Source organism: Salminus brasiliensis, chromosome 4, assembly GCF_030463535.1.
Source record: "Salminus brasiliensis chromosome 4, fSalBra1.hap2, whole genome shotgun sequence".
NCBI classification, from domain to species: Eukaryota; Metazoa; Chordata; class Actinopteri; order Characiformes; family Bryconidae; genus Salminus; species Salminus brasiliensis.
The window spans coordinates 41194390-41222138 of record NC_132881.1 but is presented as its reverse complement, the minus strand read 5'-3'; the positions used below and the strand labels follow the sequence as shown (position 1 = coordinate 41222138).

The following is a 27749-nucleotide window of genomic DNA, read 5'->3' as shown; positions in this document are numbered from 1 at the left end:
TCCTCCCCCTCACTCACCATCAGCGTGTTATTCTTTCTCTTAAAGCTATCTTAATGATTTGGCAGTATTTTATTATTTGAAATACATATTTATAAATATATATATTATTTAATAAGTTTCTTTATTAAATCTATTTTTAGCAAAGTAAGTTAAGACAATGAGGCATATTATGTTAAGTGAACTTCACTACATGGTAAGTAAATTAACAGTTTGTTATGTGAACAAAACGTTGTTCATTTAAATTAATTTAACGTGTTATTTCTTTACAATGTCAAAGCAAATTGATGACTAAGTTATGTTTAGTCAACAAATATTTTTTTACAGTGTAGGCGTAGTAAATGTGTTGTATATGTGAACTAGGACATTACAAACTGTGCTAAGACAGCACAACATTTTAAAAGCATAAAACAGCTTAATAAAAACAATTAATACAGGAATAAATATATTTTAAATATATTTTAAACAAATATACTTTTTCATTGTTTAGTTATTGTACATGTATTAAATTATTAGAAATGAAAAATTGTGTAATGAATATAAAACTGTTACCACTTTTATTCATTATAAGACAAGGCTGTTGTAACAATCTGGCATCCTACAAACTCCAGTGTTTTGTAGATTAAATTGAACTTGTAACTGTTTTTGTTTCCATTGTGCTTTTTTGCAGTGTAGAAATTCAGGGTGTTTCACTGCTGTGGCTGATGCTGGGTTGGATACAGTACTCTGTAACCTCCTGTGTTTTTATACTCTCGCATCATAAAACACTCCCTGTTTCTGTTTTCAAAGACAACTTGTTATATAGTTCACTTTTGGGAGGGTTTCTTTGCATAGCCGACTATTGTTTCATGACTCACAGTTTGATTAGAGTTTGACATGAAAACTCATCAGTCCTCATTTTAGTTTAGTAATAAGGAAATGAGCCATGTGGTTTCATTGTTGGTGCATAACATCTCTTTAATCTCTTTAATTCACAACACTTATTTAAATTCTTCTCAGCTGTGACACACCTGAGGTGTGCCTTCTACCAAAGACAGATTTCACATTTATTACACTGTACAAAACAACAAGCAAAGAAACTGAGTTTACTAGCGTCCCCGAGTTTACTCAAAAATCTGGAAAATTCACAGCCAATTTGTTTAAATTTGTTTTGTAATTTTGTCTTTCTGCGCCACTCAAAAATATCGTATTGCAACCTAATTAGTAAGACTACTTTTTTTTTTTTTTTTTTTTTTCTGATTTACCCATTTTCTTTCCAGTTTGAATTTACAATTACCCAAGAAATTGCAGGACAAGAGCAGGGACAATTATGCTCTTCTGGGGCCAAGGCTGCTAATAGCTAACAGCATAAAAGGGAATCAAACTGAAAATCCTCTAGACCATAATGACAGCACCTTTTTCTATAGGACCACTCGGGCCTCTCACTTTATATTTAGAAATAGTCGGGTTTTATCCCCCAGTGCAATGTGAAATGAAAAGCAAGGAGTGCTGGAAATTTTTTTAAATATATGGAGGATAACAATGTACAAAGTGCAGCTGAGACGGTGGCTAAAGAACGTGCAGTGATGTATGTTGGCATAGCAACACTTCATCACATACAAAACGTTAATATTTTATTTATTAAGCAGTCACACTATTGAGATTAGAATGTAGTCTATACCTTAAAGCATTAGTATTCAGTACTCAGTCAGGATGCAACCACTGTATTAATCTTTTCAGAATTATAGATATTTTCTTTTACATTCTCCCTCCATTTTTAACAGGCTCATAAGTAATTAGACAATTAACTGATAAGCAGTTTCACAGCCAGCTATGGCCTCTTCCATGGCAAAGTTAGAGGATAACCGGTGTGGAGTTGATTCCAAGTGTTGAATTTGCATTTGGGAGCCATGCATGGCAACTTTTAATATGTGTCTCAAAGGGCTTTTGATGAAGAAGGCCCTTAGAAAAATAAAAGAAACATCAGGAGCAGTCAATTAAACATTTTTAAAGAACGACTATTGAGATCAGCAACACCAAAAAAAAAAAAATCTTTTGTTTCATTGTCAAAGTCTAGAGACACCTTCAGGAATGTAAACCTTAAAACCATGATTAACTTCCGAAAAAAGAAAGAGAAAGAGTTCATAATTTTAAATATACTACATTATCTGTCAAACATGGCGGAGGCATTGTTACGGCATGGGCATGTATAGCTGTCGGTGTGCAAAGTCGGTCACCTGACCTCAACCTAAAAGATCAGCTATTCACTAACTGGAGACAAAACTAAAACAAGCTGCAGCAGTAAAGACCTGGCAAAGCATCTCAAGGGAGGAAACTCTGTGGGTTCCAGATTTAGGCAGTCATTGGCTGCACAGGATGCACATTGAAATTGTAAAAATATTCTTATATTTTTAATCATGTTAGTTTGTTCAGTTACTTTTGAGCCTTTGACAATGGATGGACTATGTAAAAATTCCTAATTCTCAAAAGGTTCTGGAGGATTTTTGTATTGTCTCCCTCCCCTGGCCTCAGAGGGTACTGCACAGGGGCAGACCATGTGCTTTGGTTAGCTTCGCCCCACACCTACATGCACTTCTGAGCCTCAGCTCTGACTTATGCCACAGCTGTCTCAGAAATGTAAGAAAATGCTGCCTACTGGCTACTGAGGCAGTCAGGTGACCACAGACCTAGTCATCTAGCCTTCTATTTTTTGGGTGAAAATGATAATGGCTAGTGGTGCAGAGACCTTAATCAATCCACTGCCTTTTGAGAGCAAGGCATCAAGTCTTTTTGAAGGCTCCTTTGCTGCGCTCCATTCCGCAGGGTTTCTAAGATGTGCACTGGTATTCACTACACACTAATCATGTGATATCGGCTCATATCATTTGGTTACATTTCTTAATTCAGAATGCAACCCTGCAACCTAATCACGTAAAGGACAGCGCCCCGCTCCTCTGCTTTCTGAAGTGACTAGCAAACCAATGTATAATATGTGTCATATTAGAAATGTCTTACATCCGAAAGTCCACAATTTAATCACATATTGATTAACTTCTTTAAAATCCAGTGAGATGATGTATATTGGCAAATTTACTAAAAACAAAATTGGAAATCACTTTCCAAACTTATGGACCTGATATAATTGTCCTTTTTCTTTAGATTGCAGTGTATTACACATGACATTTTTAGATGTTTTATATGCTTTACTGGAGAGGCCAGTCTGTTTTTTTGGCCTGCATAGTGATCAGATTATATGAATAGTGTTTAAGTTTAAACTTAGGCGAGAAAGTGCTTTATTTAAATTTATGGAATTTTATTGTAATTGTTTGTTTTGGTTATTTGACCAATGACAGAATAAATAATTTTAACAAACAAACAAAACTTTGACCAGCATGTCACCCCTTCTTTCTGCTCTTTGTTGGCCTCTGCCCACCTCTGAAGAAAAACAAGCCAACTCACTGTTGGGAAGGAGAACATAAATGGGATTATTTGAAAGCAGGTTCAGTTGATCACAGGCCTTACAAAACATACAGAAGTGTTATTTAAAGGAAATAATATACCTTCATTATTACTGGTATGACTCTTTTTCTGTTTAAGTTTAATGCACCAAAATTTCCCCCAAAAACATTTAATAGCTGTTACACAAAACCCTTGGTAACTTTTACCATTTCTACTTCCTGGTGTAATGTGATCTTGACGTTAAATGGACCAATAGAAATGCTCAAAAATAACTTCTGTTTAAAGTTACAAATTTTTTCCTTCTTGAAAGTTGCTGTTTTGGAGACACAAGGCTTTAGTGTCACAGTGATGATATGCTAACAGCATCCCTCCCTGGCTTGTGTGCTGCCTGGTGGAGCTTGATCAGGTTAAGCCTGTCCGATAGGAAAAGAGCATCTTCACCTTCGAGCATAAGTTAGTGTATCTGGCAGAAAAGTGAGAAATCCTAATTTGTGAAATACCAGCTTGGCCCATGTGCTCCCATGTTTATGCTTTGGCTTTAGGCCCCAGTCTTATTTGCCCTTTTTTATTCCTCCTCTGTGTGTAATTTGTAGAAACCCCTTTTGGAAGAAAACAGAAAGAGGTATAAAATGGGGGGAAAGGGTAAAACAAAAAAAACCTCTCTAAGGTAGCATTAAGCAAACTGTTTGGCTGAATTATCCCTTTAAGAATCAAACAAGTCAAGTTTGTAAAAAGCTCAAAAAAATGGAAAAAACACGTTAACTGCTTTATATAGAAACTGTCCGATGCGTGTAAGCAATGAGTTGCTTCTCTCAGCTTGCTGCCTTGCTTTTCTCACCTGTTCCTCCCTCAGAATCTTAATGGCTTTTTCCAACGCTTCCCCTTCTAACTGCTCCCTCAGCTCCTCTAGCTCTTTCTGTCTCTGTGCTTTGTTCTCTTTCAGGATCCGTTCTTTCTCTTTTTCTATCTCTCTCTCAGCCTCCTGAAGCATCGCTGTGGTGTAGTGTTTTCCACCATTTCCAGTCACCATCTTATCAACCTGCTCCAGAAGCTGGATGACTTGGTTCGGATTCGGATCTTCGTTATTGAAGACGTGGTATCGGCCGCTGCATTTCTTGATAAAACCCAAAAGTTTTGTGTTGTTACGTACAAACTGATGAATGTTTTTCCCCTTCAGTCGATCTCCATGTGTAAACAGTGCCACGGTGTAGCTGGAGGACTCCTTACCAAAAATTCCTTGAAAGATCTCAACTGTTTTTTCTTCTTCATCTGTAAATCTACCCAACTGAATCACAACTAGAAAGACATGAGGACCTGGAGCAGACAGTGGAATACACAGCTTGATCCGACGGACCACCTCCTCTGTAGTTAAGTTAGTGTCAAACAGACCTGGAGAGTCTATAACAAACACTTCTCTCCCATTCACAGTTCCACTGGCTTTTTCACACTCTGAGGTAACAGAGGAGGAGGAGATCTCAGAGACGAAGGCTGGTTTTCCCAAGATGGTGTTTCCGGTTGCACTCTTGCCCACACCTGTCTTTCCAATCATCAGAATCCGAAGCTCCTCATTTAATTGCGCTGTAGGGTTTGGAAATCAATTGATATTATTATCCTCTCATTTGAACTATTGTTACTCACATATCTAATTACAGTGCTCCATTGACTTACCTGTTTCATTTGGGAAGTTGCACTGTTTGTTGAGAATCTATTAGGGAAAAAATATCAAGTGAAATTATGAGAGAACTAGAAATGTGGTATCTTCTCTGTTACTGTTTCTGTCTCAGCAAATCAGCAAATTGAATTAGTTGGAATATTCACAAATCAGCTGAAATTAAATCTTATCAATACTTGAGATTATAGTCTGGACAGGTTTTTAAAATAGTTGCTAATATTCCAGTGTATAGAATGGATTTAGAATATATACACTGTCGTTGACATCAAATTCCATGTATACATTTATGTACCAACACTTATTGTTTTTAAATTTGTTTAATTGATTAGTAATCAATTGATTAATAAACTAAAACCAAAAGAATTTGCTTTTGCTTCTTTTATAAAAAAAATACTAGCTGGTGATTTTGTTCAGACAGTTAAAATAGACTGCTGTTTGGTTAATAGCAAATGAAACCACTTCAAATTCTGCAGTAGTTATCAGGATAAATAATTATTCAGTTTCAGAATACAGAATGTCAGTTGCACTGTAGTAATAAAGTTTCCTTTTCAAACTTCTTAGAGCTTAATTAAAAAATAATAAAATTATGAACTTTTTTGGCTCTTTGAAATCCAATTAAAGAACATTTAATTCTGCTGCCTCAGCCCTTCCATTGAACGTGTAAAGCGTATGTGTAAGGCATTCAGTGGTAGAGCTGTGCCAGTAGAATCAGTGCTATCCTTTAGTCATTTAGAGCAAGCATGTAGTTTTCTGTCATTTTTGTACATTTGTCTAAATGTTTGTAATCTTTAATGCTTGGTAATTGGTCATTTCTCAGTTGTGTTATAAATATTAGTTGTAGAAGTCAGACATAATGTAACTACATGCTGTAATAGATATTATTTTCATGTTCTGAACTGTATAACTACTCTTCATTTAACAGCTATTTATCAATAAATGGTTCCTTACTTTGTAATTTACACTGTAAAATAACATCCATGTGTACATTTTATAAATCTAGATCATTCTCTTTAATAATGTCATGCTGGCTAGGCGAGACAAGGGAACACTCGCAGGGACAGAGCAATGCGGAGAAACCGTCTTTAATGGACGAACCAAACAGAACAAACACAAACCAAACGAGGCAGCAGAGTACAGGGTCCAATAAACAGAAACAGAAAACAAACAGGTGACAACTGAAAGGGGATAAACCAGGAAAAAAACTACCTGAGGCTGGAAAGCCGTCCGGGAGCAAAGCGAGAGGGGACAAATCAAACCCCGCGCTCGTCAGGCGCTGATGAACTTACTCGACTCAGTTGCTAGGCAACCGGACGCCAAATCCCCTTGGCGACCAACCGGTGAACCAGGCAGCGAACTCCTGAACGAGAAACCGCTCCGATAGAGCATAGACTCTTTGAACTTGTAGAACTTCCTAGAAGTTCCTTGAACTTCCTTGCTCCCTTTGTACTCCAGCACTCAGGTGAAACAAATCAGATGTAAACACAAAAACATGGCGCCTTACTGCGACCGCTGTCAACATAAAAGTCCTTAGAGTGCAAACCAACGGGAGGAACAGAAAGTACGTGAACATAGAAATTAACCCAACATTGACTGAAAAGTTCCGAGGAGCCTGTGGACCGCGGGCTCAGGGCTGACAAATAAAAACACTTATCCATAGTTAGGTAAGGATTGTATATCTCTGCTGTATAACACTCACCTGCAAGTATCCAATTGCAGCCGCGATAAGTGCAACAGATATTGCCAACAGTAGTTTGAGTAAATATGTCTGACACATTGTGAACTACGTGGATTGTGGTCAGCCTGTTGGTAGCTCCACACTATTCACAGAAACGAGCATGTTAATTTAAGCTCAAATTTGCATTTACTTGTTTTACACATTATCCAAGCAGTAGCCCTGTAACACAAATATTTAATAGAATAGTGAGATCAAGTCGTACTTGCCTTGACTGACGTGAAGTATGATCTCAATAACTTTCTAGACCTCTCTCAGAATTTGCTTTCGCTTCTCCTTTAAAATTACTAGCTGTAGACTTTGTTCAGACAGTTAAAATAGGCTGCTGTTTGGTCAATAGCAAATGAAACACACTCTTTCGTGCTCTTGCTCTCTCTTTCTCTCTCTCTCTCTCTCTCTCTCTCTCTCTCTCTCTCTCTCTCTCTGTCTGTCTTGCATTCCTCTCGCTCTCACTCTCTCACTCTCTCTCTCACTCTCTGTCCTTCCTCTTTTACAGACATGAGATCCTCAAGTAACTAGAAGTGCAAGTTTGTCTAATAGCCTAAACATGGAAACTAAGACTTTAAAACCTGTTGCACCCGACAGACTTCTACCAGGCCCAAGAGGCCTAAAAAGTTTAAAACAATAAATAACAGCAGAAATATTGAGTAATACACTGATTTCACTAAACTGATCTACACAGGCTTTAGTAGAGCTCAGTAACACTGAGATTAATAACGGATCAGCACAGTGATTTATCAGTCTACTCAGGCTTTAGTAGAGCTCAGTAACACTGAGATAAATAACTGATCAGCACAGTGATTTATCAGTCAACTAATGCTTTAGAGTTTAGTAACACTGAGATTAATAACTGATCAGCACAGTGATTTATCAGTCTACTCAGGCTTTAGTAGAGCTCAGTAACACTGAGATAAATAACTGATCAGCACAGTGATTTATCAGTACTCAGGCTTTAGTTGAGCTCAGTAACACTGAGATAAATAACTGATCAGCACAGTGATTTATCAGTTTACTCAGGCTTTAGTTGAGCTCAGTAACACTGAGATAAATTACTGATCAGCACAGTGATTTATCAGTCTACTCAGGCTTTAGTTGAGCTCAGTAACACTGAGATAAATTACTGATCAGCACAGTGATTTATCAGTTTACTCAGGCTTTAGTTGAGCTCAGTAACACTGAGATAAATTACTGATCAGCACAGTGATTTATCAGTCTACTCAGGCTTTAGTAGAGCTCAGTAACACTGAGATAAATAATCAGCACAGTGATTTATCAGTCTACTCAGGCTTTAGTAGAGCTCAGTAACACTGAGATAAATAACTGATCAGCACAGTGATTTATCAGTCTACTCAGGCTTTAGTAGAGCTCAGTAACGCTTAGATAAATAACTGATCAGCACAGTGATTTATCAGTCTACTCAGGCTTTAGTAGAGCTCAGTAACACTGAGATAAATAACTGATCAGCACAGTGATTTATCAGTCTACTCAGGCTTTAGTAGAGCTCAGTAACACTGAGATAAATAACTGATCAGCACAGTGATTTATCAGTCTACTCAGGCTTTAGTAGAGCTCAGTAACACTGAGATTAATGACTGATCAGCACAGTGATTTATCAGTCTACTCAGGCTTTAGTAGAGCTCAGTAACACTAAAATAAATAACTGATCAGCACAGTGATTTATCAGTCTACTCGTGCTTTAACAGAGCTCAGTAACACAGATTTTTTTACATTCCATTTAAACACAATTAACCCTGCCAGTTCAAACCACTCATGTTACTTGACATGTATTCTGTTATTTTCTTACTCCTTTCAAACCATAACTTGACTTTGACCCTCAGATATATTTTGTGTGAGTCATTTAGACAGTTCCTAACACATTTAATTTAAGATTCAAGCCAAACATGATAACAAGGATGTCCTGTAGTTAAGTTATGAAAAGTATAATAGATGTTTTAAATCTCGAAATCTTTAGATATTTCAGCACCTTTCATTTCAACACCTACTATTTTTTCCTCCTGTGTCTACATCAAATACCAGAAATTGTCAGGCCCTTGTTATCACGCCCTCTCCCGTGGCGATCCTGGGCCGCTGCCCAAAGGCCCATATAAGGACTTCTGCCTCACTCCCTGGTCATTTGTGTTGATTCCTCTTCATTTGTGTTCGTTTTTCTTCATGAGTTGCACCTGGGACTGGGAGCCTTAAAGGAGCTCCATGACGGCCATTCCTTGCCGTGAAATGAATCTCCAGCAATTTGGTTTGGTTTGGTTTGCCTCGTTATCTAGTCAGGCAGCTGGCTCTCCAGCTACCCCTGTGTGTTCACAGAGCGCAGCTCTGGATCTAGTTTCTGGTTACCCCTCTTAGTTTACCTTCTAGTTATATCCTGCTCAGCTCCTATTGCTCCTCCCAGTCCCAGGTTTGTTGTTTTTGTCATCTGGTTTGCCACATTCTGTTTTGTTCCCCAATCTGACCCTTAGTTGCTGCACTTTTTTCACCTTTTGTGTTCTGTTACATTTAATAAATGATCTTGCTTTGTTCCATCTCTGCGAGTGTTCATCCATTCTTGTCTGGCCGTACACGCCATGACAAAAATCCCATGTTCACATCAAATTATCTTGTGTCCTCATGAATTAAATTCCCTGTGTACTAAAATATGAAAGAAAAGAAAAAATCATGTATTTCATTGTATATGTAATGGCGTGATAGGCCAGACCAAGATGGGATGAACACAGAGATGGAGATCTAAGCAAGAAACGAAAAACGAACACAAACACCAGGAGTATGAAAAATATGAGCAGCAATGAAAGGGCAAAACATGAACAAAACTGAAACGTGACGAACATAACAAACTTGGGACTGGGAGGAGCTGAGAGGGCACTGGAGCAGTGCTCAATAACTGGAACCAGCAGCCAGACAAAACGGCAAGGCCGACCAAACCTGAAACGGCACCGTGCTACTGCGAACGTGGGTCACCTTGCTGGGACATGGGTAGCCATTGAATCCTGACAGTGATGATAACGTGGTTAGCAGGGTGACCTGCTCCAGAACGTGGATACCGAGCCGAAGTTGACCTTAACACACCCATAGTGATACGGGCAACCTCTCGGGCGACCTCAAGGTTCCAAACGATACAATTCTCTGCGTTGAACCATGGAGTTGAGGCTTCTTAAGTACCCCCAGTCCCAGGTGAAACACATGAACCAAACGAACATGAATCAATACACATAAGCGATATCGAGGGGCTGACAGTATATTATATTGTATACTATAAGTTAATATACTGCATATAAGTTAAAGAAAAAATATTATGAAACATGAAATGAGTAATTTTGATAATTATTGGTCCATTCATGAAATGTCCAAACATCTAGCTGAAACAAACTGCTTAGGCCAGCCTGAATCCAATGTTGGCCTTTTTGCTGGCGTATGCTGGTAATTCTAGCAGGGCAGTGTAAAGGGCAGCTGCATCAAAATTGAATATTTGAAAAGGTTTCATTATGTCCGTGACATTTATCTAATAAGTGATGGCTGCCCACCGCTCTGGGAAAAATGTGTGTGTGTTTGATCACTAGTGTGTATGTGTGTGTAAATACTGTGTGGATGGGTTAAAGGCAGAGGCAAAATTGTCCAATACTAATAGTGAAATGGAAATCTGCCCATCAATTTGATTAAAGCAAAATTGAGTGTCCTGCTTCCAAATACCTGTAAAAAGACTCGATCAATTGAAGTTTGAAGAGACATCATTTTATTCGCATTTTGGTAAATGATCTTCATTTTCTTCATTTAAAGTTATTTAATTGCTTAATTGTTTATAGTAAACAGTGACAGAGAATATGACGTTTTCAAATTGTCCCACTTTACTAGCTTTCACCCTGTGCTATTTTTTTAATCCCAAATATTTCCTAATAATTGCAAACACAATCTCAAGAACCTTTTCAAAGTATGGATATTGTGTGTTTTCAGCTTTTTTTCTTGCCTCATCCTCATATTGTTTGTTTTTTTTCTCTTTCTCTCTTTCATACTCTTCCCCCTTATACTGTGCCCCGAGCTCCTCTAGCTCTTTCTGTCTCTGTGCCTCGTTCTCTTTCAGGATCCGTTCTTTCTCTTTTTCTATCTCTCTCTCAGCCTCCTGAAGCATCGCTGTGGTGTAGTATTCTCCACCATTTCCAGTCACCATCTTATCAACCTGCTCCAGAAGCTGGATGACTTGTTCTGAATGTTGATCTTTATTATTGAACACATGGTATCGGCCGCTGCATTTCTTGATGAAATTCAAAAGATCTGGGTTCTTACGTATAAACTGATGGATATCCTGTCCATTCAGTTTATCTCCATGTGTAAACAGTGCCATGGTGTAGCTGGAGGACTCCTTACCAAAAATTTCATGAAAGATCTCAACTGTTTTTTTTTCTTCATCTGTAAATCTACCCAACTGAATCACAACTAGAAAGACATGAGGACCTGGAGCAGACAGTGGAATACACAGCTTGATCCGATTGACCACCTCTTCCACGGTTAATTTAGTGTCAAACAGACCTGGAGAGTCTATAACAGTGACTTCTCTCCCATTCACAGTTCCACTGGCTTTTTCACACTCTGAGGTAACAGAGGAGGAGGAGATCTCAGATTTGAAGGCTGGTTTTCCGAGGATGGTGTTTCCGGTTGCGCTTTTGCCCACACCTGTCTTTCCAATCAGCAGGATCCGAAGCTCATTGTTAAATTGTTGCGCTGTAGGATTTGGAAATCACTTGATCAATAATTTGATTTTGCATTTTAATATATTTCCATTTGATTTACAGAAAGAGAACATAGCTAAGGCTAAGACTAATTTTACAAACATTTACTTAAATGCACCAGTAGTTTGCATTTATTGAATGGACCTGTATACTTCCAAATGCTGAGATGCTGAGATGGAAAAAAAATACTTACTATGTCTATACTTTTTAAATATATAACTATAATTATTTTGCTTACATTGCTTTAGTTACAGCTGTTCAGTTAAAGCTACAGAATGTAGATTATAGTTTAAATAGTTTAAGATTTAAAAAGTTAATATATATATATATCTTTTAACTTTTTAAATACTTTTATACTTTTTAAAACTATTTAAACTATAATCTACATTCTGTAGCTTATATATATATATATATATATATATATATATATATATATATATATATATATATATATAAAATAAAAGAAAGAAAATAAATAAATATATCATATTTTATATATGTATATATGTTTACAGTGGTCCTTTGATTTACCTGTTTCACTTGGGAAGTCACTTTCTTTGTTGAAAATCTCTGGATGTCTCTGCAGATATAACAAGTCTGAATTTATTGGAATGTTAGCAAACTAGCTCTAATGAAAACTCATCAGATTTCAGATTATTTTCTACAGATAGCTTTTGTCTACAGATCACTCTTAAAAATAATTCTGATTGTAATTTAGCCACATACACATGCACTCTATTAAAATGCAATGCATTTAAAACATACACCTTGTTACACTTTGCAACTTCAGCATTATTTTCCATATAAATTGGCCTAAGTCCTACCTGATTGTCCTACCTAGATCTGCTGTCAAGTCTAAGGGTTCAGTTTTGAATTGACAGGAGATCTAGGTGTAGGGCAATCAGGTAGGACCATCTAGATATGACAAAGACAGACACTATATAAATGTAGGAATGTAACATGAAAATGAATAATAAGTGAAAAAAGAAATAAGTACTAACTTTAAAAGTTTAATTTCCACTGTAAAACTCACCAGCAAGTATCCAATTGCAGCTGCAACAACTATTGCCAACAGTATTTTGCATAAATGTCTCAGCGACATTGTGAACTGTGTGGATTGTTGTTGGTCTGTTGACAGCTTTACTCTAGCCACAAAAGTAAACATTATCATTTAAATCAGTAATTTATGAGTTAACAGACAGTTTGCCTTCAGTTTACATTAAATGTAATCTAAGCAATAGTCCTTTAACACAGATATCATGTAGAATATAGAGACCAGATCTTACCTATAGGTTGTTTTCACTGGCATATTGGATTTATTTAAGACACAGACTTTCGTTTTCCCTGAATAGAAACTCTGAGATTCTTGAAGAACCTGACCTGCCAGATTTCTTTCCTCTTCAGCTGCATAAGTGTGATAGACATTGTTTTAATGAGATAAAAGATTTGTGTCTCTTAACATAAAGAAGCACTTTTTGTAGTATTTATAAAATACAATTTGCACCAAGCATGTGTTCCTAACAAGCACATTCATTATGTTCATTTAAAAAATAAACCATTTTAATTATTGATTATCTAATGAACAACAGTAACATTCTTATGAGGAACGCTAATAACAAACACTGGATTATTCATTTTCAGTATTTAAGCTTTGGATGTTCCCCTTAACAGCCAGTTGACTAGTTTTAGTTTTAGTCAGCTATGATTATGCCAGTCTTCTGATTATTACAATTATTTTCTTACTTATGTTTTCAGTTATTTGTTATACCAGAGCTACTACTAATAATAATGCAATTATTTTAATGCAAACGAAAGCTCCAGTGAAAACTCTACCAGGTGACTGGTGGTGAATGCAGTGTCACTATTCTTCAGCCAGTTACCAGCCTCCACATGTGTTAAAATACTTCTACTTACACACTTTTATTTCTGCTTTCAGTAGTGACGTTACATCTCTTCCTCCTGGCTCCCCTCTGCCAGTTGCAACAAACAGTTGCAACACACTTGCTTACATTGTTCCCATCTCATTATTTGTCAAGATTAAATTCACAATTTACTGCATGTCTCCATAATCTTTTGGTAGAACTATTCAGTCCTAGATGTTGTTCACCTGGCCTGTTCACTGGGCCTGGGCTTTGGAAAGCTTTTGGAAAGCGTAAACATGGAAATGACTTGGCTCTGCTCAATTTTTTAAACTGATCCCCTTTTTGCATGGTAAATCAGATCAGACTCTTTTTTAAATGTTATGTTGTCTGAAGATTTATAATGAACATGAAATCATGAAGCTAATCTGGAGAGACATGACATTCCTACTGAATGGGCTACGGGCAAGAACACACTTTAAAGTCATGTGAAGTAACGTGAAGCTAACAGTCGACAGCAGGGGGTACTAATACAGTCTCTTATTTGCTCAACTGGAGACTGCAGGCTGCTTATGGCAGAAACATAATTACAGTTATTCAGGTTGCCGTTGCCCCCTTTCTCACTAGTTAGCCTCTATCAACTAGGTCTGCACGACTGCCCCCCCCATCACCCATTAACCTACATCTTTAGTTTACTACAATTAGCATGTTTTTAATGTTAGTGCCCTTTGAAATTTAAATAAACTTAAAGTGTAATTGCATTAAAACAAGCTTGCTGTCACCCAAAAACATTTTTTTTTTTTTTTTTTTTTTTTGCAGTTAAATCTTTTTGCACAGACTTCCATGGAAGTTAAAAGTTTGCTTCTCCTGTAAAGTTGCTTTTGGAGTTTTTTGCATGACAGTGGTCTAAATTGAGGTAATTCTGCATTCTAAACCATTCTAACATAACTTACACTTATCAATGTTCATTTAATAATAAAAAAATGCTTTCATTCAAAGCAACACACAAATGTGATTTTATACAATCACACGTAGAACTACATGAAAGCTTACAAAAGTTCCCATAGCCTCTAATCATCATCAGTGGTATTTTAATGTGACTTGCTATAGTAAATGTGATCTCTTGACTAAGATACTAGCATGACTATCATAACACTGCTAGGGGCTGGTTATAGTAAACCTTTTTTGGAAAAAAAAATCCAGGACTGTTTTTTTTTGTTGCAGTCCATCCTTGTAGAGAAGGTGGGAAATTCCCCCAAATGGTGAAGAAATGTTGGTTGAAAGAGGACAAAATCATTGTTCTGTTTAAAGGTCTAATGTGAGAACTTGCCTTATAAATATTTCTCATTGGTAGTAAGAAGCCAGGTGCTAGATTTCAGAACAGAATACAGCAGAGTTGCATGAGGCATGTTATACCATGTAGATGCCACTTGCCAGTATCATTTCTGTCTCGACCAGAATATATGAAATGGAAGGCAAGGTGGAATTCATTTAATTATTTAATTATAATTAAAATGTTTTACAGTTTACATTTTAGGAAATAATAAATGAACCAATCAAGAGCAAGGATTTTTTTTATAGAACTTTTATAGGATTATAAAATGTCAGTGCCTTTGTTGTAGAACTCCCTTTGGTGTAAAAGATTTACAATGAATAATAATTGCCGGTATATAACTTGTATATAACTTGTCTCATTGATTTGTTTCTTACTGACCGGCCAGTTACAGCACTGGGTGGTGGATTGTCTTTACAGGTGAGTCATTTAAATTGATATATTATCATATCAATCATATGAAACTCATATCATAATTTAAAATATAATTTTCTGCTAAAAGGAAAATAGGCAAACCAACTGACTGCCTGTCAATTAAAGTATATTTATTCATTATAATGTAATCATTTTATACAAAAGGAAGTAGTAATCAAAGCAGATGTGCAGGGTGTGTAGTGGCTGTGACACATAGTCACACAGTTTCTTTTAATTTAGAGAGTTCAGAGTTCAACTACATTCCTTAGTTTAGTTTAATAATGACAACTATGGCAACTAATCCCTGGCCTTGAGGTCACTTGTTCTCCAGAGACTGAACGTTGATTAACAGGATGCTAGGCAGGGGTGCTTGGGGAGCTCAAGCTTGACGCTTCACGTGTAATCCTTTGTTCTTCCTCTGGATCTCACTTGGCTTGGAGTGAGAGATCCGGAGTTAAAAACAATGAAAGGTCAAGGATCATATATTAATAGAAAAAAGAAGTTTTTAGCATAATTGATGCGAGCAAAGACATAAATAAAAAAAGTTTGGATGTCTTGATCAAGTTATTTTGCCCCCTTTCTGATCCAGGTCTTCTAATGCTGAGTATCATGGATACTGATCCAATCAGATCTTTGTGTTTGTATAAATAATACAGCCACACAGTTTAAGTAAAGTCTGCTGTTGATTAATACTGATGTGAAATCACTATATTTTTTGTTACAGTTTCAATAAAGAGACATTCTGGACTGATTTATTAGAGACTTTTCATAAAATGACAAATTTATAGTGTTTAATATCTTATAATCCAGTCTAAGGCTCCTCCCTGACCAATCATTTTTGGATCACTTTATACACTAGTCTAATCACTTCCTGTGTGTGTGTGTGTGTGTGTGTGTTGTGGTACACACTCTGGGCTGATATATATTGTTGTTGGTCTACTGATGTGATTTTCAGTTTTTCAGATTTCTTGTTTATCTTCGGAGAACATCTGCACTGCAGTTATGATGGCAGCATATTGTCATGCTGGCTAGGCGAGACAAGGGAACACTCGCAGGGACAGAGCAATACAGGGGAATAGTCTTCAATGACCAAACACATCCAAAACGAGGCAGCAAAGTACAGGGTCCAATAAACCGAAACAGAAAACAAACAGGTGACAACTGAACGGGGAGAAACCTGGAAGACCACCTGAGGCTGGAAAGTAGTCCGGGAGCAAAGCGAGAGGGGACAAATCAAACGGGGGGAGGAAGGCTGGAACGCAAAGGAACCAAAGAAACTAACAAACCAAAAGCCCCCAAACCCCCCAAAACCGCGCTCGTCAGGCGCTGATGAACTTACTGGACTAGGGTGCAAGAGAACCGGACACCAAATCTCCAGACCGTGAACACCTGAACCTGAAACCGCTCCGATAGAGCATAAACTACTGAACTCGTAGACCTCCCTAGAAGTCTCCTGACCGTGAAGCCAACCTCACAGCTTGGCATCGCAAGGGTAATTCTCGGCGCCGAGGGATCTGCGTTTGCTCCCTTTGTACCCCAGCACTCATCTGAAACCAATCAGACATAAACAGAAACCATGGCGTCTTACTTCGACCGCTGTCAACATAAAAGTCCTTGGTAGTAGAACAGAAAGTACCTGAACATAGAAATCAACCCAACATCAACTTAAAAGACCCCAGGAGCCTGTGGACCGCGGCCCGAAATCGCCCCCGGGGGGGACGCGGCGCCGCTGGGCTGACACATATCCTACCGATGCTTCTTCACCACCAAGTTAAAGTCACTGGATCTCTTAGTTCCTGACAGACAGACCACAAACAGTGCGGGTAGGCAAAAATGTCTGCCGCACAAGGTTGTGTCCTGAGCCTCCTGCTGTGCACATTGCAAACCTATGACTGCGTGGCCACTTCCAGCTCTACACCGCACAGCTAGGACACTGTGGTGGTTGGTCTGTGTTTAAGGGGAGGGAGGGGGGTTGGATTTGTTCACATTTTCCTCTCTTTTTTTAAAGGACCCAGTTGCACAGTGTCTTTGACTAAATACAGCTAATATAACATCCATGCAGCCCATAGTATTTCCATAGTAATCCAATCCGTAGTAATTATTACTGCAAAGTGAGTATAAAATAATTTATCCAGCTTTTCTCCAAGATTCTCATCTCCTGTAGACATTCTGCTGCTGGCAACTGTTTTTTACAAAGGGTGGAGCCTTGACTGTGATGACTGATCTGTACTGAAACTCCAGAGGAGACTTTTGAGGAGATGTTTGGAGCACAGGGTGAAATAGATCCTCTCAATCAGCTTTTAAGTTTGAACACTGGTGTTTTTGCACAGGCCTGATTTGATTTCCAACAACAGCCCATAGCTTTCCTATTAGTTACACACTATAAGTTAAATCTAACTCTTAAAAATGCTGTTAACATGCTCTAATTTGATGTATTTGTGTATTTAATACAGATTTGCCTGGGGAGTACAAGATGGACTACAAGCGGAGAGGATCAGCCCTTATCTTTAACCAGGAACATTTTTTCTGGATGTTACAACTGAGGAAACGCCCTGGTTAATCTGCAGACAAAAATATTATCCAGCTTTTCTCCAAGAATCACATCTCCACTGTAGACATTCTGTGACTGGCAACTGTTTTACAAAAGGTGGAGCCTTGACTGTGATGACGTGGCAACATGGGAGCTGAAAAGATTGCTGTTCTGCATGTGGGAGCATTTTCCTGTGGTGCGCTTACTCATTTCATATCCTGAGTTAGTGGCGTGCAGAAGCAGTCACCACAATGGCAGCCAGAGAGAACGGCGTCGATAATGGTACAGCCTTGTTTTCTTTTATGCATTTCCTCTTTTATCTTGCTATATATATATTTGGATTCCCTTTCTGTAAGTGAACTTAGAAGTTAAGCATTGTGGGTTTTCTGCTTAACGCATTGTGAATTAAACAGAGGGACCTGTCTCTCATTAATGATTTGTGTTTCGAGACATCGGTGAAAGCCAAAAGCTTCATGCAAACTGCAAGTTTAAGAGAAAATGTCTTTTTAGAAACGGTCAGTGAATGAGGCCTGATGTTAACAAATGCAATTCTTGATAAAAAAAAAAAATCTGTAACATAGCCTTTTATGCTGCATTTTACAGCTCATCATAAACAATGCAAGACACATTTTTAGGAAAACCAATTGTTTCATTGTACCATTTCTTAAGAGAAATGCTGGAAATGAAAAAAATGAGAAACTCTTTCTTAAGTAGAGGTAAGAAGTAAGAAAAGGAAAGCACTCACATTTAAGATGAATTTTGTTTGTGAATCCAGCCCCAGATGTACAACACATGTTCCAACCCTAAGCATAAAAATAGAAGAATACAGTTGTTCCCAGAGGAATTTTTGATGCTCAAATGTTGATATTTGACATCTCAGGAGTATTATCTGTGATCCACGAACCACACAAGTCACAGATGTTCTCTTAAAATTGCTAAGAAGAAACCACCCTAGACAAAAATTAGTCATGAGATATCTGTATCTTCAGGTTTATTCATAGCTCTCTAATGATTCCTCTATTTATTTCCTTCCATCTTGTCCATCTGGTCATCCCCTTCCTCTTTCACATTCAATTGTTTTTTCTGAGTGAACTGGTTCATCTCATAATGTGTCCAAAATAAGAGAGCTTTGTTATGTTGGCATTCAGTGAGAGATGGTGATTTATTTGATCAATGATCAGGGATGCTGCTAAATAGCTAACTTATTCAAATAAAACATTCATACATTTGTTATAACATTGGTTCAGTTATTAAGGTGAAACAATGGCCCAAATATAGTAGTAATTTACAGCATCAGAAAGCCTCTTGGTCCTGGATGAGAAATGGTGAGCTCATATTGAGACCCCTGTCTTTAGTAAAGGAATATTTATTGAAGAATATTTATTTAGTCTGAGCACAAAGCAAGACTTTATTAAGATCTGTACTGAAACTCCAGAGGAGACTTTTGAGGAGATTTTTGGAGCACAGGGTGAAATAGATCCTCTCAATCAGCTTTTAAGATTGAACACTGGTGTTTTTGTACAGGCCTGATTTGATTTCCTACAACAGCCTATAGCTTTCCTATTAGTTACACACTATAAGTTAAATCTAACTCTTAAAAATGCGGTTAACATGCTCTAATTTGATGTATTTGTGTATTTAATACAGATTTGCCTGGGGAGTACAAGATGGACTACAAACGGAGAGGATCAGCCCTTATCTTTAACCAGGAACATTTTTTCTGGATGTTACAACTGAGGAAACGCCCTGGTTCATCTGCAGACAAAAAAAACCTCACTGAAAGGTGCACATGCACACTTGCATGCAAACTCAGAGAAAGACACAGCCTAAGACATGGGCTGGACAGCCCAACAGCTGGATTCCACAGTGTTGCAATTTTCATGCCCAGACTTCTCTCTGCCACTTTTTAGCTGCCACTGCATTGCAACTAGCACAAACCCTTTACCTCTCTCACTGTGCACACTTCTGATGGCTGTACATTATTCTGTATATACCATTTAATGAGTTAGTGTTTAATTACACAAGGCATTCAACAAGTTTGAGCAAAGCTGTGGTTGAATGTCCTGGCCACACCTGCTATCACCACTCAGTGTTTGTGCATGGGTTGTTTTTTTGTGGACATCAATGTCACAGTATGACAAAAAAGAAAGAAACAGCATTAGTCACCTATCAGTGCAATCATGGCCTCCTTACTACAGTGCTAAATAATCACACTCACCAGCACAGTTACCATAATCACTCCCTGAAAAATCAAATTTAAGCCCAATCATTATAGGAGGTCAGAGGCTAAAGGTGCACATATTTTTTTTTCTTCTAAAGGCTAGAGGCTAGTGTGTGTGTGTGTGTGTGTGTGTGTGTGTGTGTGTGTGTGTGTGTATGTGTCTGTCTGTCTGTCTGTCTGTCTGTATCAGTTAACTTCTCAAAATATCCATATCTGCATTCTGATTTGAAGCTAAACTTGGGCATGGGGTGTTCTATTGGATGTCATGTGTGCAAATGATTTACAATTAGCAATGAAAAACAGCCAAAAAAAGCCAAAAACATGCACATGCACACATGCACACATACAAACACTAAAAATACAAGTTTCTAAAGATACAAGAATGTTGCACAGTTGAATGCAGTTGTTCTAATGCACAAATGTTATTTTTTTAGATCTCAGAAGACGTATTTGTGATCTCACTTAAGTTTCATTTAGAGATTGATTGTAGTAGGTCCAGTGAATGAGGGAGCTGGTGGATGCCCATCATAATGATTGGTTTAAGTGCAACGAGATGGTAGTCATTGAGGCATGACACTGCCACAGGGATGATGGTGGTGGTGGTCTTGAAGTCAAGTCAAGTCACAAAAGCAGCTTTACATAATTAGTACTTAATAAAGGACAGAGACAGAGAAGAAAGAAGAAATAACATGAAGGAAGTACGTATGGGTGACTGGAACAACTTAGAGAAATGTTGAAGAAGTCTGTGAGAACATCTGCCATTCTTTGAGCACTTTACCGGGTATGGTATCCGATCCTGGGGCTTTTCACGGGTTGATTCTGAGGTCTCCGCACATCAGCCGTGGAAAGATAGAGTACCTGGTTCTTAGGATGAGGTCATCCTTGCCGTCTATGCTTTAAACCAAGCATTGAAGTAGTTCAAAGTATCCGGAAAGGAGGCATTGTTATCACAAGCAGGTTGAGTTGACTTGGTGATGTCCTGGATGTCCTGAACGTGTTGTTTTTTTTTTTTTTTGCATATGCACGCTATGCCCATCTGATGGCCCAGGAAAGCTAGGCCCTTGAGTCCTCAGCAGCATGCACACCTCTGCAGTTATTTATGGCTTCTGGTTGGGGTTTACTGTGAGGTGTTTGGAGAAAGTAACATCACCAGTGCACTTGCTGATGGAGTGGATGGATGGTTGATGGAGTCGTCTGAAGTCACTGCCTCCCTGAACATGTCCCAGTCTGTGTGCTCAAAACAGTCCTGAAGAGCAGAGATCTGGTGATGAGTGATTTGTATGCTGGTCTAAGTAGCTGTAGTAAAAACAAGATCCAGCATGTTAGCCCCCCTGGTTGCTAAAGTCCACATGCTTGTGGAATTTAAGCAGCACTGATTTGAGATTTGCATGGTTGAAATCTCCAGAGACAAAAGAAGTAGTGACTCATACCAGAAGTATTGGTTGAAGCAACATCATTTCAGAGAACACTGCTCCACACCTAGCATTAGACATGGTGCTAATAGGATTATGTCTATCTGCTCTGTTCTGTCGGGAGAACTTCTCTATATGGGCCAATCACGCCATATATATGTGTGTGTGTGTCTTTGTCACCAGTAGGTGCAACTTAAAGTAGTCGAATGCTTTAGTTGCTAAGTGTCTACTAACATTTGAAGATTTAGTGAATCTTAGTAGGTTTTGCTGCATTGTAGAAGCCAGTTAGTTCAGGAGGAGGTGTTTGGGATCCAATCAGAGTAGGAGAAGCAGCAGTATGATGGCTGCATGAGTTGCTTTAAAATGATGTACCTTACATTCACTTAGAGTGGATAAATGTGCACAGTAAATGCTGGTGGTAGGGAATTCACAAATTTTGAGTGGAAACAAAATTTCAATAAGACATTCATGATGAATATGACATTTATACCAAAAATGTCACCTGTGCAGAACAAATGTGCATGCTGCTATTGCCTTGCACATGTGGGAACATACCTACACTTTCCATTTGGGAATGTAATCGGATAAGGTGTTTACATGGCTGTAATCCTTCTATTAAAAGGATTATTTAAAGGATTACCCACCTCGTTAAATCCGATGAATTGTATTTGCAGTGGCCTCATGGACGTAATCTACTCTGATTGAGCTATCAGCTGAATTATTAACTGATTATCAGGCTGTATGTAAATGTGGCATATCATAGTAATTTACCTCTTTTTAAGGAGATATTGTGACCATGCATTTGCTGGCATGTCAGTGGGACCTCATTCAAGTCTATGAGGTAAATGAGATACACCCATGGCTTCTTGTCAGTAGGAACACTAATGGAACTAACAGTCTGTAAGTGTTAGAAAATGTCTAACACATGCAAACTGAAGCCAGACACTCTTATTTGAGCATATATGCAATCAGCTGGAGTGAGAGAGAGCATGAGCAAAATGCCATTGCTTTTTCTTCTGTTCCTGTAGGTGCAGACTTTTTTCCCATAGCTGCTGGCATCTTTACTTACACACATTGACAAAAGTATTGGGCCAACTGCTCAATAATTGTTTCTATCTAAATCAAGGATATTAAAAAAGAGTTCTGCCTTCACTGGAGTAACTGCTGTCGGCTCTTTTTCTCTATAAATTCCCCCAATCAGCTAATAAGCATTTAGAAAATGGTGCATAAAAGAATCCAGCTCCGTAGTCAATAGAAAGGCAGAGTGCAACCTTTATTTCTGCATAAAGTGTACAAAAATAAGGTGAAGACTAAGGCATTACAAATAATGCGTTAGTCTGAGACAGCCAGCACTCTCCCAAGGCAGTCTAAAAAGTATGGCTCTGCCTGGGCCTTATATACTGTCCTTATCTTGCTGTGGTCCCTCCTATGTATATTTCTTTTATCATGATATTTTTCGGTTGTACCCGCTTATGTCAAGATCGAGAGCCCCTTGCTCGTTAGCTAAGGAACTTACCCGCTGCACTCGCTTATGTTCTTGCAAGGACATACTTCTTTGCTTATGTTCTTGCAAGGACATACTTCTTTTTCAAGAAAACGCTGACTCTTGGCAGGCTGTTTGTGCTGACTCTTGCAGTACTGCAGAATTTTGTTTTTTTCCCAATCAGATTACCTGTGATTCACCCCAACCAAGCCCCGCCTCATTTGGCAAGGGCTTCTATACCAGTTTGGTCCAGTTTGGGTGTGAAGCAATCTGGCTGTATCATGCTAAGGACATTGTGGCACAATACATACGTAGAATATACAGATAACATATTTTAAAATGTATATAACCATCACTGCGTCTACTGTCTTTCTAGATGGCTTTCTTTTCTAATTTATAGCATTGCTTTTAGACGTCATTCAGCAACAAAAGGGTTAGTGAGGTCAGGATGTTGGACAATCACCCCTTCATCTCATCCCCAACTCTCCAACTCACCCCAGAAGTACTGATAGGAGCAACATCATTCCAGAGAGCATAGTTCCACTTTTCCACGCATGCCAGTGGCAGCATGGAAACAATAAAATACTGTTGTTCCCACTAGTTTGCAAATGGGGCATGAAGACTGGGCATGTTTTTTGGGCAGTAGCTCTTCTACAACACATTTTGATTTGGTGCTGATTGCCTTTCATGGTTATACTTGTTCTAGAGTTCAGTTCAATAGCCGACTACAACATGCCTCTGATAACACCTTTACAATGACCTTTGAGTCAAATTTGAAAGTCACAGAACTGCTTTCATTGTATGTACTGCTCTTAAGAACACAGATAAATGTCAAATCATGTTTGAATTCTATTTTTTGGGGCATTTAATCGTTTTTCATGCTGCCTGTTGCACTGCACCCATATTTAAAGGTAAAGGTGCACGTATTTGTCACTGTACAGTGTACAGCGAAATGTGCCCTCCGCATTTAACCCATCTGGTAGTGAACACACACTCACACACACGTCTTAGGGGCAGTAAGTACACACACACACACACACACACACAGAGCGGTGGGCAGCCAACTCCAGCGCCCGGGGAGCAGAGAGGGTAAAGGGCCTTGCTCAGGGGTAAAGGGTAAAGGGTAAAGAGGGTAAAGGGCCTTGCTCAGGGCCCAACAGTGGCAGCTTGCCGAGCCCGGGAATCGAATATCCTGTTATCGATATCCCGGTGCTCTAACCGCTGAGCCACCACTGCCCTGGGCCAGCTGCTGACATGTGCTGTCTTTTAATTAGGGTGACCATATTTAGGTTTTCAAAAAGAAAACGCTGAGGGTCCATCATGGATGTTCATTATGAATGTTTTGGCCAGGGGGGCTTCATGTAGGACCATGGCAATGTGTATGTGTGAGGACCGGAGAGAGTACATACCTCTAAAATCATAAACTATGTTTAATACATTAATACATAAGCATTTACTTGGCTACCAAAACTAATAAATCAAAGTGATTGTGTATAAATCATCTTCTTTTATTGTATCTGGCTTTATGAGTAAAATGAAGGAAAAAAAGCTTTTACCACTTTTTACATAACAGTTTTTAAGCCACAAGTGAAGAGGCTTTTAATGTCATTCTTATGTACTGCAGTATTTTGCAGCAAGTAACCTAAAAAGTGTGCACATACTCACATGGTGGGATTCACAGGGTGACTGTGTATAGGGTATGTGTGTGTGTTTTTTCTTTTTTCCTGGCACCGAAGTGGTGGAACAAACTTCCCCTCAGTGCAAGAACAGCAGAGTTGCTCGCTGTCTTCAAACACTGACTGAAGACCCACCTTTTCCCAGAGTGCTTGGGCAGAGTGTAGTGCAGTGTTGAGTATTGTGGTCTCCATACTGACGTCTGTTTTTAGTAGTATCTAAGCTTAGAGGTATCTGATCCTAGCCAATACAAACTAGCTAAACTATGGGTGTTTTTTAAATAGAACAGTGAAGCACTGTTAGTCGCTGATAAGAGCATCTGCTAAATGCCTTAAATGTAAATGTAATTGAGTGTGCATATTTCTCAAGTGTGCATAAAGTGAGAGAGGGTCTCAGCTCAGTCCTTGTGTGTTGAGAAGTCTGACGACTTAGGGGTAGAAGCTGTTGCTGTTCAGGCCCAGCAGGCTTAGTTTTTCAAACAGATACTGAGAGAGATGGTGTTGAATGCTGAACTGAAGTCAAACAGCATTCTGACATGGGTATCTTTATTGTTCAGGTGGGTGAGAGTCAGGCAGAGTGTTGTGGAGATGGCATAATCTGTAGAGTGGTTGGGACAAGACACAAACAGTCCAGTGAGTGGGGAGCTCGTTTTTGATGTGATCGTTTTGATCTCAATCACTTAATGATGATGAGTGTAAGGGCAACAGGACAGTAGCCATTGTGGCATGACACTGGGGACTCCTTTGGCACAGGGATGGTGGTGGTGGTGGTCCTGAAGCATGTAAGGACAACTTTTCATGGGTTGACTTTGTGTAGAGTTCTCTGCATGTCAGCTGTGGACAGACACAGTACCAGGTCATTAGGTCTCTCTCTTTTTCTCTCTCTCTCTCCCTCTAGGAATCAGTTTAAACAATGGTTGCTTGTAGATGTCAATTCTGGCAGCAGGAAATGGTGATGTGAAATTAATGTGTGATCCCAGACATTTAATGCAATTTAGAAATCAAAAAAAGAAGAAATGCCCGGGAAAAAAAAGACGCATGGTCACACTACTTTTTATAAGTTCAAGGTTATGTGCTGTATCTAGTCAGTGGATAGAGTTAGGTCTGGCTGTAGTTCAAAATCATTTCTCTTTAGGTACTTAGCACTTGTATTTATACTAAATATACACAATATGGACTTATTAAAAATTAACAGCTGGAGTACAATAAGCAATGTATGTGCAAAATGTTCAGCAATGCTCAAAAAACATTTGAAGTACCTTTAGTGTAGTAAAAGTAAAAGTGTGGTTGTGATTTTAAAGACCAACTCACACAATACCAAGAAGGCCAAACCATTCAAATCTGTATTGGTTTACAACTGGACTAAAATGGAAGTGCTCAGTCTTCTTTTTACTTCACTTCTATTTTCAGATTTGAAGAGCTAGGCTTTAACGTGGAATCCTATGATAATCTAAAAGAGAAAGACATGATGGACAAAATACGTCAAGGTACAACCCTTCAACATTTCATACATAAAGTCTTTCAGTGTCCTGTAAACTACATGAAATGTTGTTAATCGCTTGCTAATCTTTGACCACAGCTGCAGAGGCTGACCACTCAGATGCCGACTGCTTTGTGTGTGTTTTCTTGAGTCATGGAAGAGAGGGTCATATTTTTGCCAATGACAAACCAGTTAGCATTAAGGAAATAACGTCTTTCTTCAGAGGAGATCAATGCAGAAGCCTTGTAGGAAAGCCCAAGATCTTTATCTTCCAGGTGACTCCAACACCATGTAAACAACATTCCATTTTTTACGCTATTTTACGCTATTCGCTATTCTAACACTTTAAGAATGCATCAGTCATTTTATTCAACACATTGAACACAGGTTACAGTTATGAATGTGTAATTCAGGGTTTGTAAATATAGGCATGTCGTGGGGAAATTGAAGATGAAGCTGTGACTGGCATGGCTGCAGGGGATGATGAGATGGCCACTGAGGTGGAAGAGGATGCTGCCATGGTCTACACTTTCCCAGCTGGGGCAGATTTCATCATGTGTTACAGTGTAGCTGAGGGTGAGTAAAGGTAATGATGTTTTTTTTTTTTTTCTTGCATTAGCTGATCACAGACAATAACTAATCTCTTAAATGAACAGGATTTGCTGCCTTTCGCCACCCAGAGCTTGGCTCGTTCTACATTCAGGACCTGTGTAAGACACTACAACATCAAGGCTCATCTCTGGAGTTCACCGAGCTGCTGACCCTCGTCAACCAGCAGGTGTCAAGACGTACCCACAATGACAAGAAACAAATGCCCTGCTTCACCTCCATGCTCACCAAGAAACTCTACTTTAGACCCAAAGAGGAGTAAAAGCAGTCATACCAACACCATCAGTTCAGAGTTCAGATGAAATTTGACCATTTTCCTCAGGAAATCTAAAGACTTGCAGGTTTGCCTGACTTAATGCAGGTTTGTCAAGATGGTTTAGATCAGTAGAAGTGGAATTTCTATTACTAAAAGTCTTTTTCTGTTGTTTATTTCTGTGTTAAAGATGTGAAATTCTTCCTCCTTCTAAACTGTAAAAAACAGAGATTCTCTTTTTGAGTCCAACAGCCGCAAGAAATAAACTATCAGACTTCATGTAAAATTTCTCTGTTATTTCTGGTCTAGCAGCTCAAAATCTTTGGGTCATAATTGATTCAGATCTATCATTTGAACATATAGTTAATGCTACAAGGACATCTTTTCTACATCTTTAGAACATTGCCAAGAAAAGCCTTATATAATGCATTATGCACAAATTAGTACATACTTTTATTACCTCCAGGCTGAACAATCACAATGCACTATTGCCAGGATGTTCCAGCAGGAACCTCAGTAAACTTTAACTAGTTTAAAATGCTGCAGTCAGGGTTCTTGCTAAAACTAAAAAATCTCACCATATTAGTCCAGTTCTATCAGCGCTACATTGGCTGCCAGTTAAATTCCGTACTGATTATAAATATCTTGAGCTCCTGAGTATCTGCTAGATCTAATTTCCTATTATGAACCATCATGATTACTTAGATCACAGGGTACTGGCTTCTTACCAGTTACTAAAATTCAGAGAGCCTCAGCAGGGGTAAGAGTTTTATTTTTGTAAAGCCCCGACTCTGATATGACCTTCCAGATATTCGAGACTCAGACACAGTTTCAGTCTTCAAGTCTAGGCTGAAAACTCATCTGTTTAGTTTAGCTTTTGGTAATTAATGTCTACCTTTAGATGATCCAG

The 27749-nt window shown here is 38.6% G+C and overlaps 3 protein-coding genes across 9 annotated transcripts; 1 reads left to right on the top strand and 2 right to left on the bottom strand.

The window, feature by feature from the left end:
- Positions 1-935: 935 nt before the first annotated feature.
- LOC140554944 (GTPase IMAP family member 7-like) lies at positions 936-7280 on the bottom strand. Of its 4 annotated transcripts, XM_072678487.1 has the most exons (5): positions 7049-7279; positions 6804-6924; positions 5104-5140; positions 4274-5013; positions 936-3434 (listed from the first exon to the last, which is right to left on the bottom strand). In XM_072678487.1, exons 2-5 carry the CDS (start codon positions 6879-6881, stop codon positions 3432-3434), a joined length of 858 nt encoding a protein of 285 aa, XP_072534588.1. In that variant the 5' UTR covers positions 6882-6924; positions 7049-7279; the 3' UTR covers positions 936-3431. The 4 variants fall into 4 exon arrangements, with proteins under 4 accessions (XP_072534588.1, XP_072534586.1, XP_072534587.1 ...); XM_072678485.1 differs by having other exon boundaries at positions 936-5013; positions 7049-7280; XM_072678486.1 differs by lacking the exon at positions 7049-7279 and having other exon boundaries at positions 936-5013; positions 6804-6976.
- Positions 7281-10564: 3284 nt separating this feature from the next.
- LOC140554942 (GTPase IMAP family member 9-like) lies at positions 10565-18620 on the bottom strand. 4 transcript variants are annotated; one of them, XM_072678480.1, is made up of 5 exons: positions 18454-18620; positions 12859-12976; positions 12606-12717; positions 12104-12152; positions 10565-11564 (listed from the first exon to the last, which is right to left on the bottom strand). In XM_072678480.1, exons 1-5 carry the CDS (start codon positions 18500-18502, stop codon positions 10714-10716), a joined length of 1179 nt encoding a protein of 392 aa, XP_072534581.1. In that variant the 5' UTR covers positions 18503-18620; the 3' UTR covers positions 10565-10713. The 4 variants fall into 4 exon arrangements, with proteins under 4 accessions (XP_072534581.1, XP_072534583.1, XP_072534582.1 ...); XM_072678482.1 differs by lacking the exon at positions 18454-18620 and adding an exon at positions 16815-17072 and having other exon boundaries at positions 12606-12976; XM_072678481.1 differs by lacking the exon at positions 18454-18620 and adding an exon at positions 16518-16796 and having other exon boundaries at positions 12606-12976.
- LOC140554943 (caspase-6-like) lies at positions 17457-27125 on the top strand. The gene is made up of 6 exons (XM_072678484.1): positions 17457-17990; positions 19356-19491; positions 25908-25984; positions 26077-26252; positions 26406-26553; positions 26634-27125. The coding sequence occupies exons 1-6, from the start codon at positions 17960-17962 to the stop codon at positions 26846-26848; spliced, it is 783 nt and encodes a 260-aa protein (XP_072534585.1). The 5' UTR covers positions 17457-17959; the 3' UTR covers positions 26849-27125.
- Positions 27126-27749: the final 624 nt, after the last annotated feature.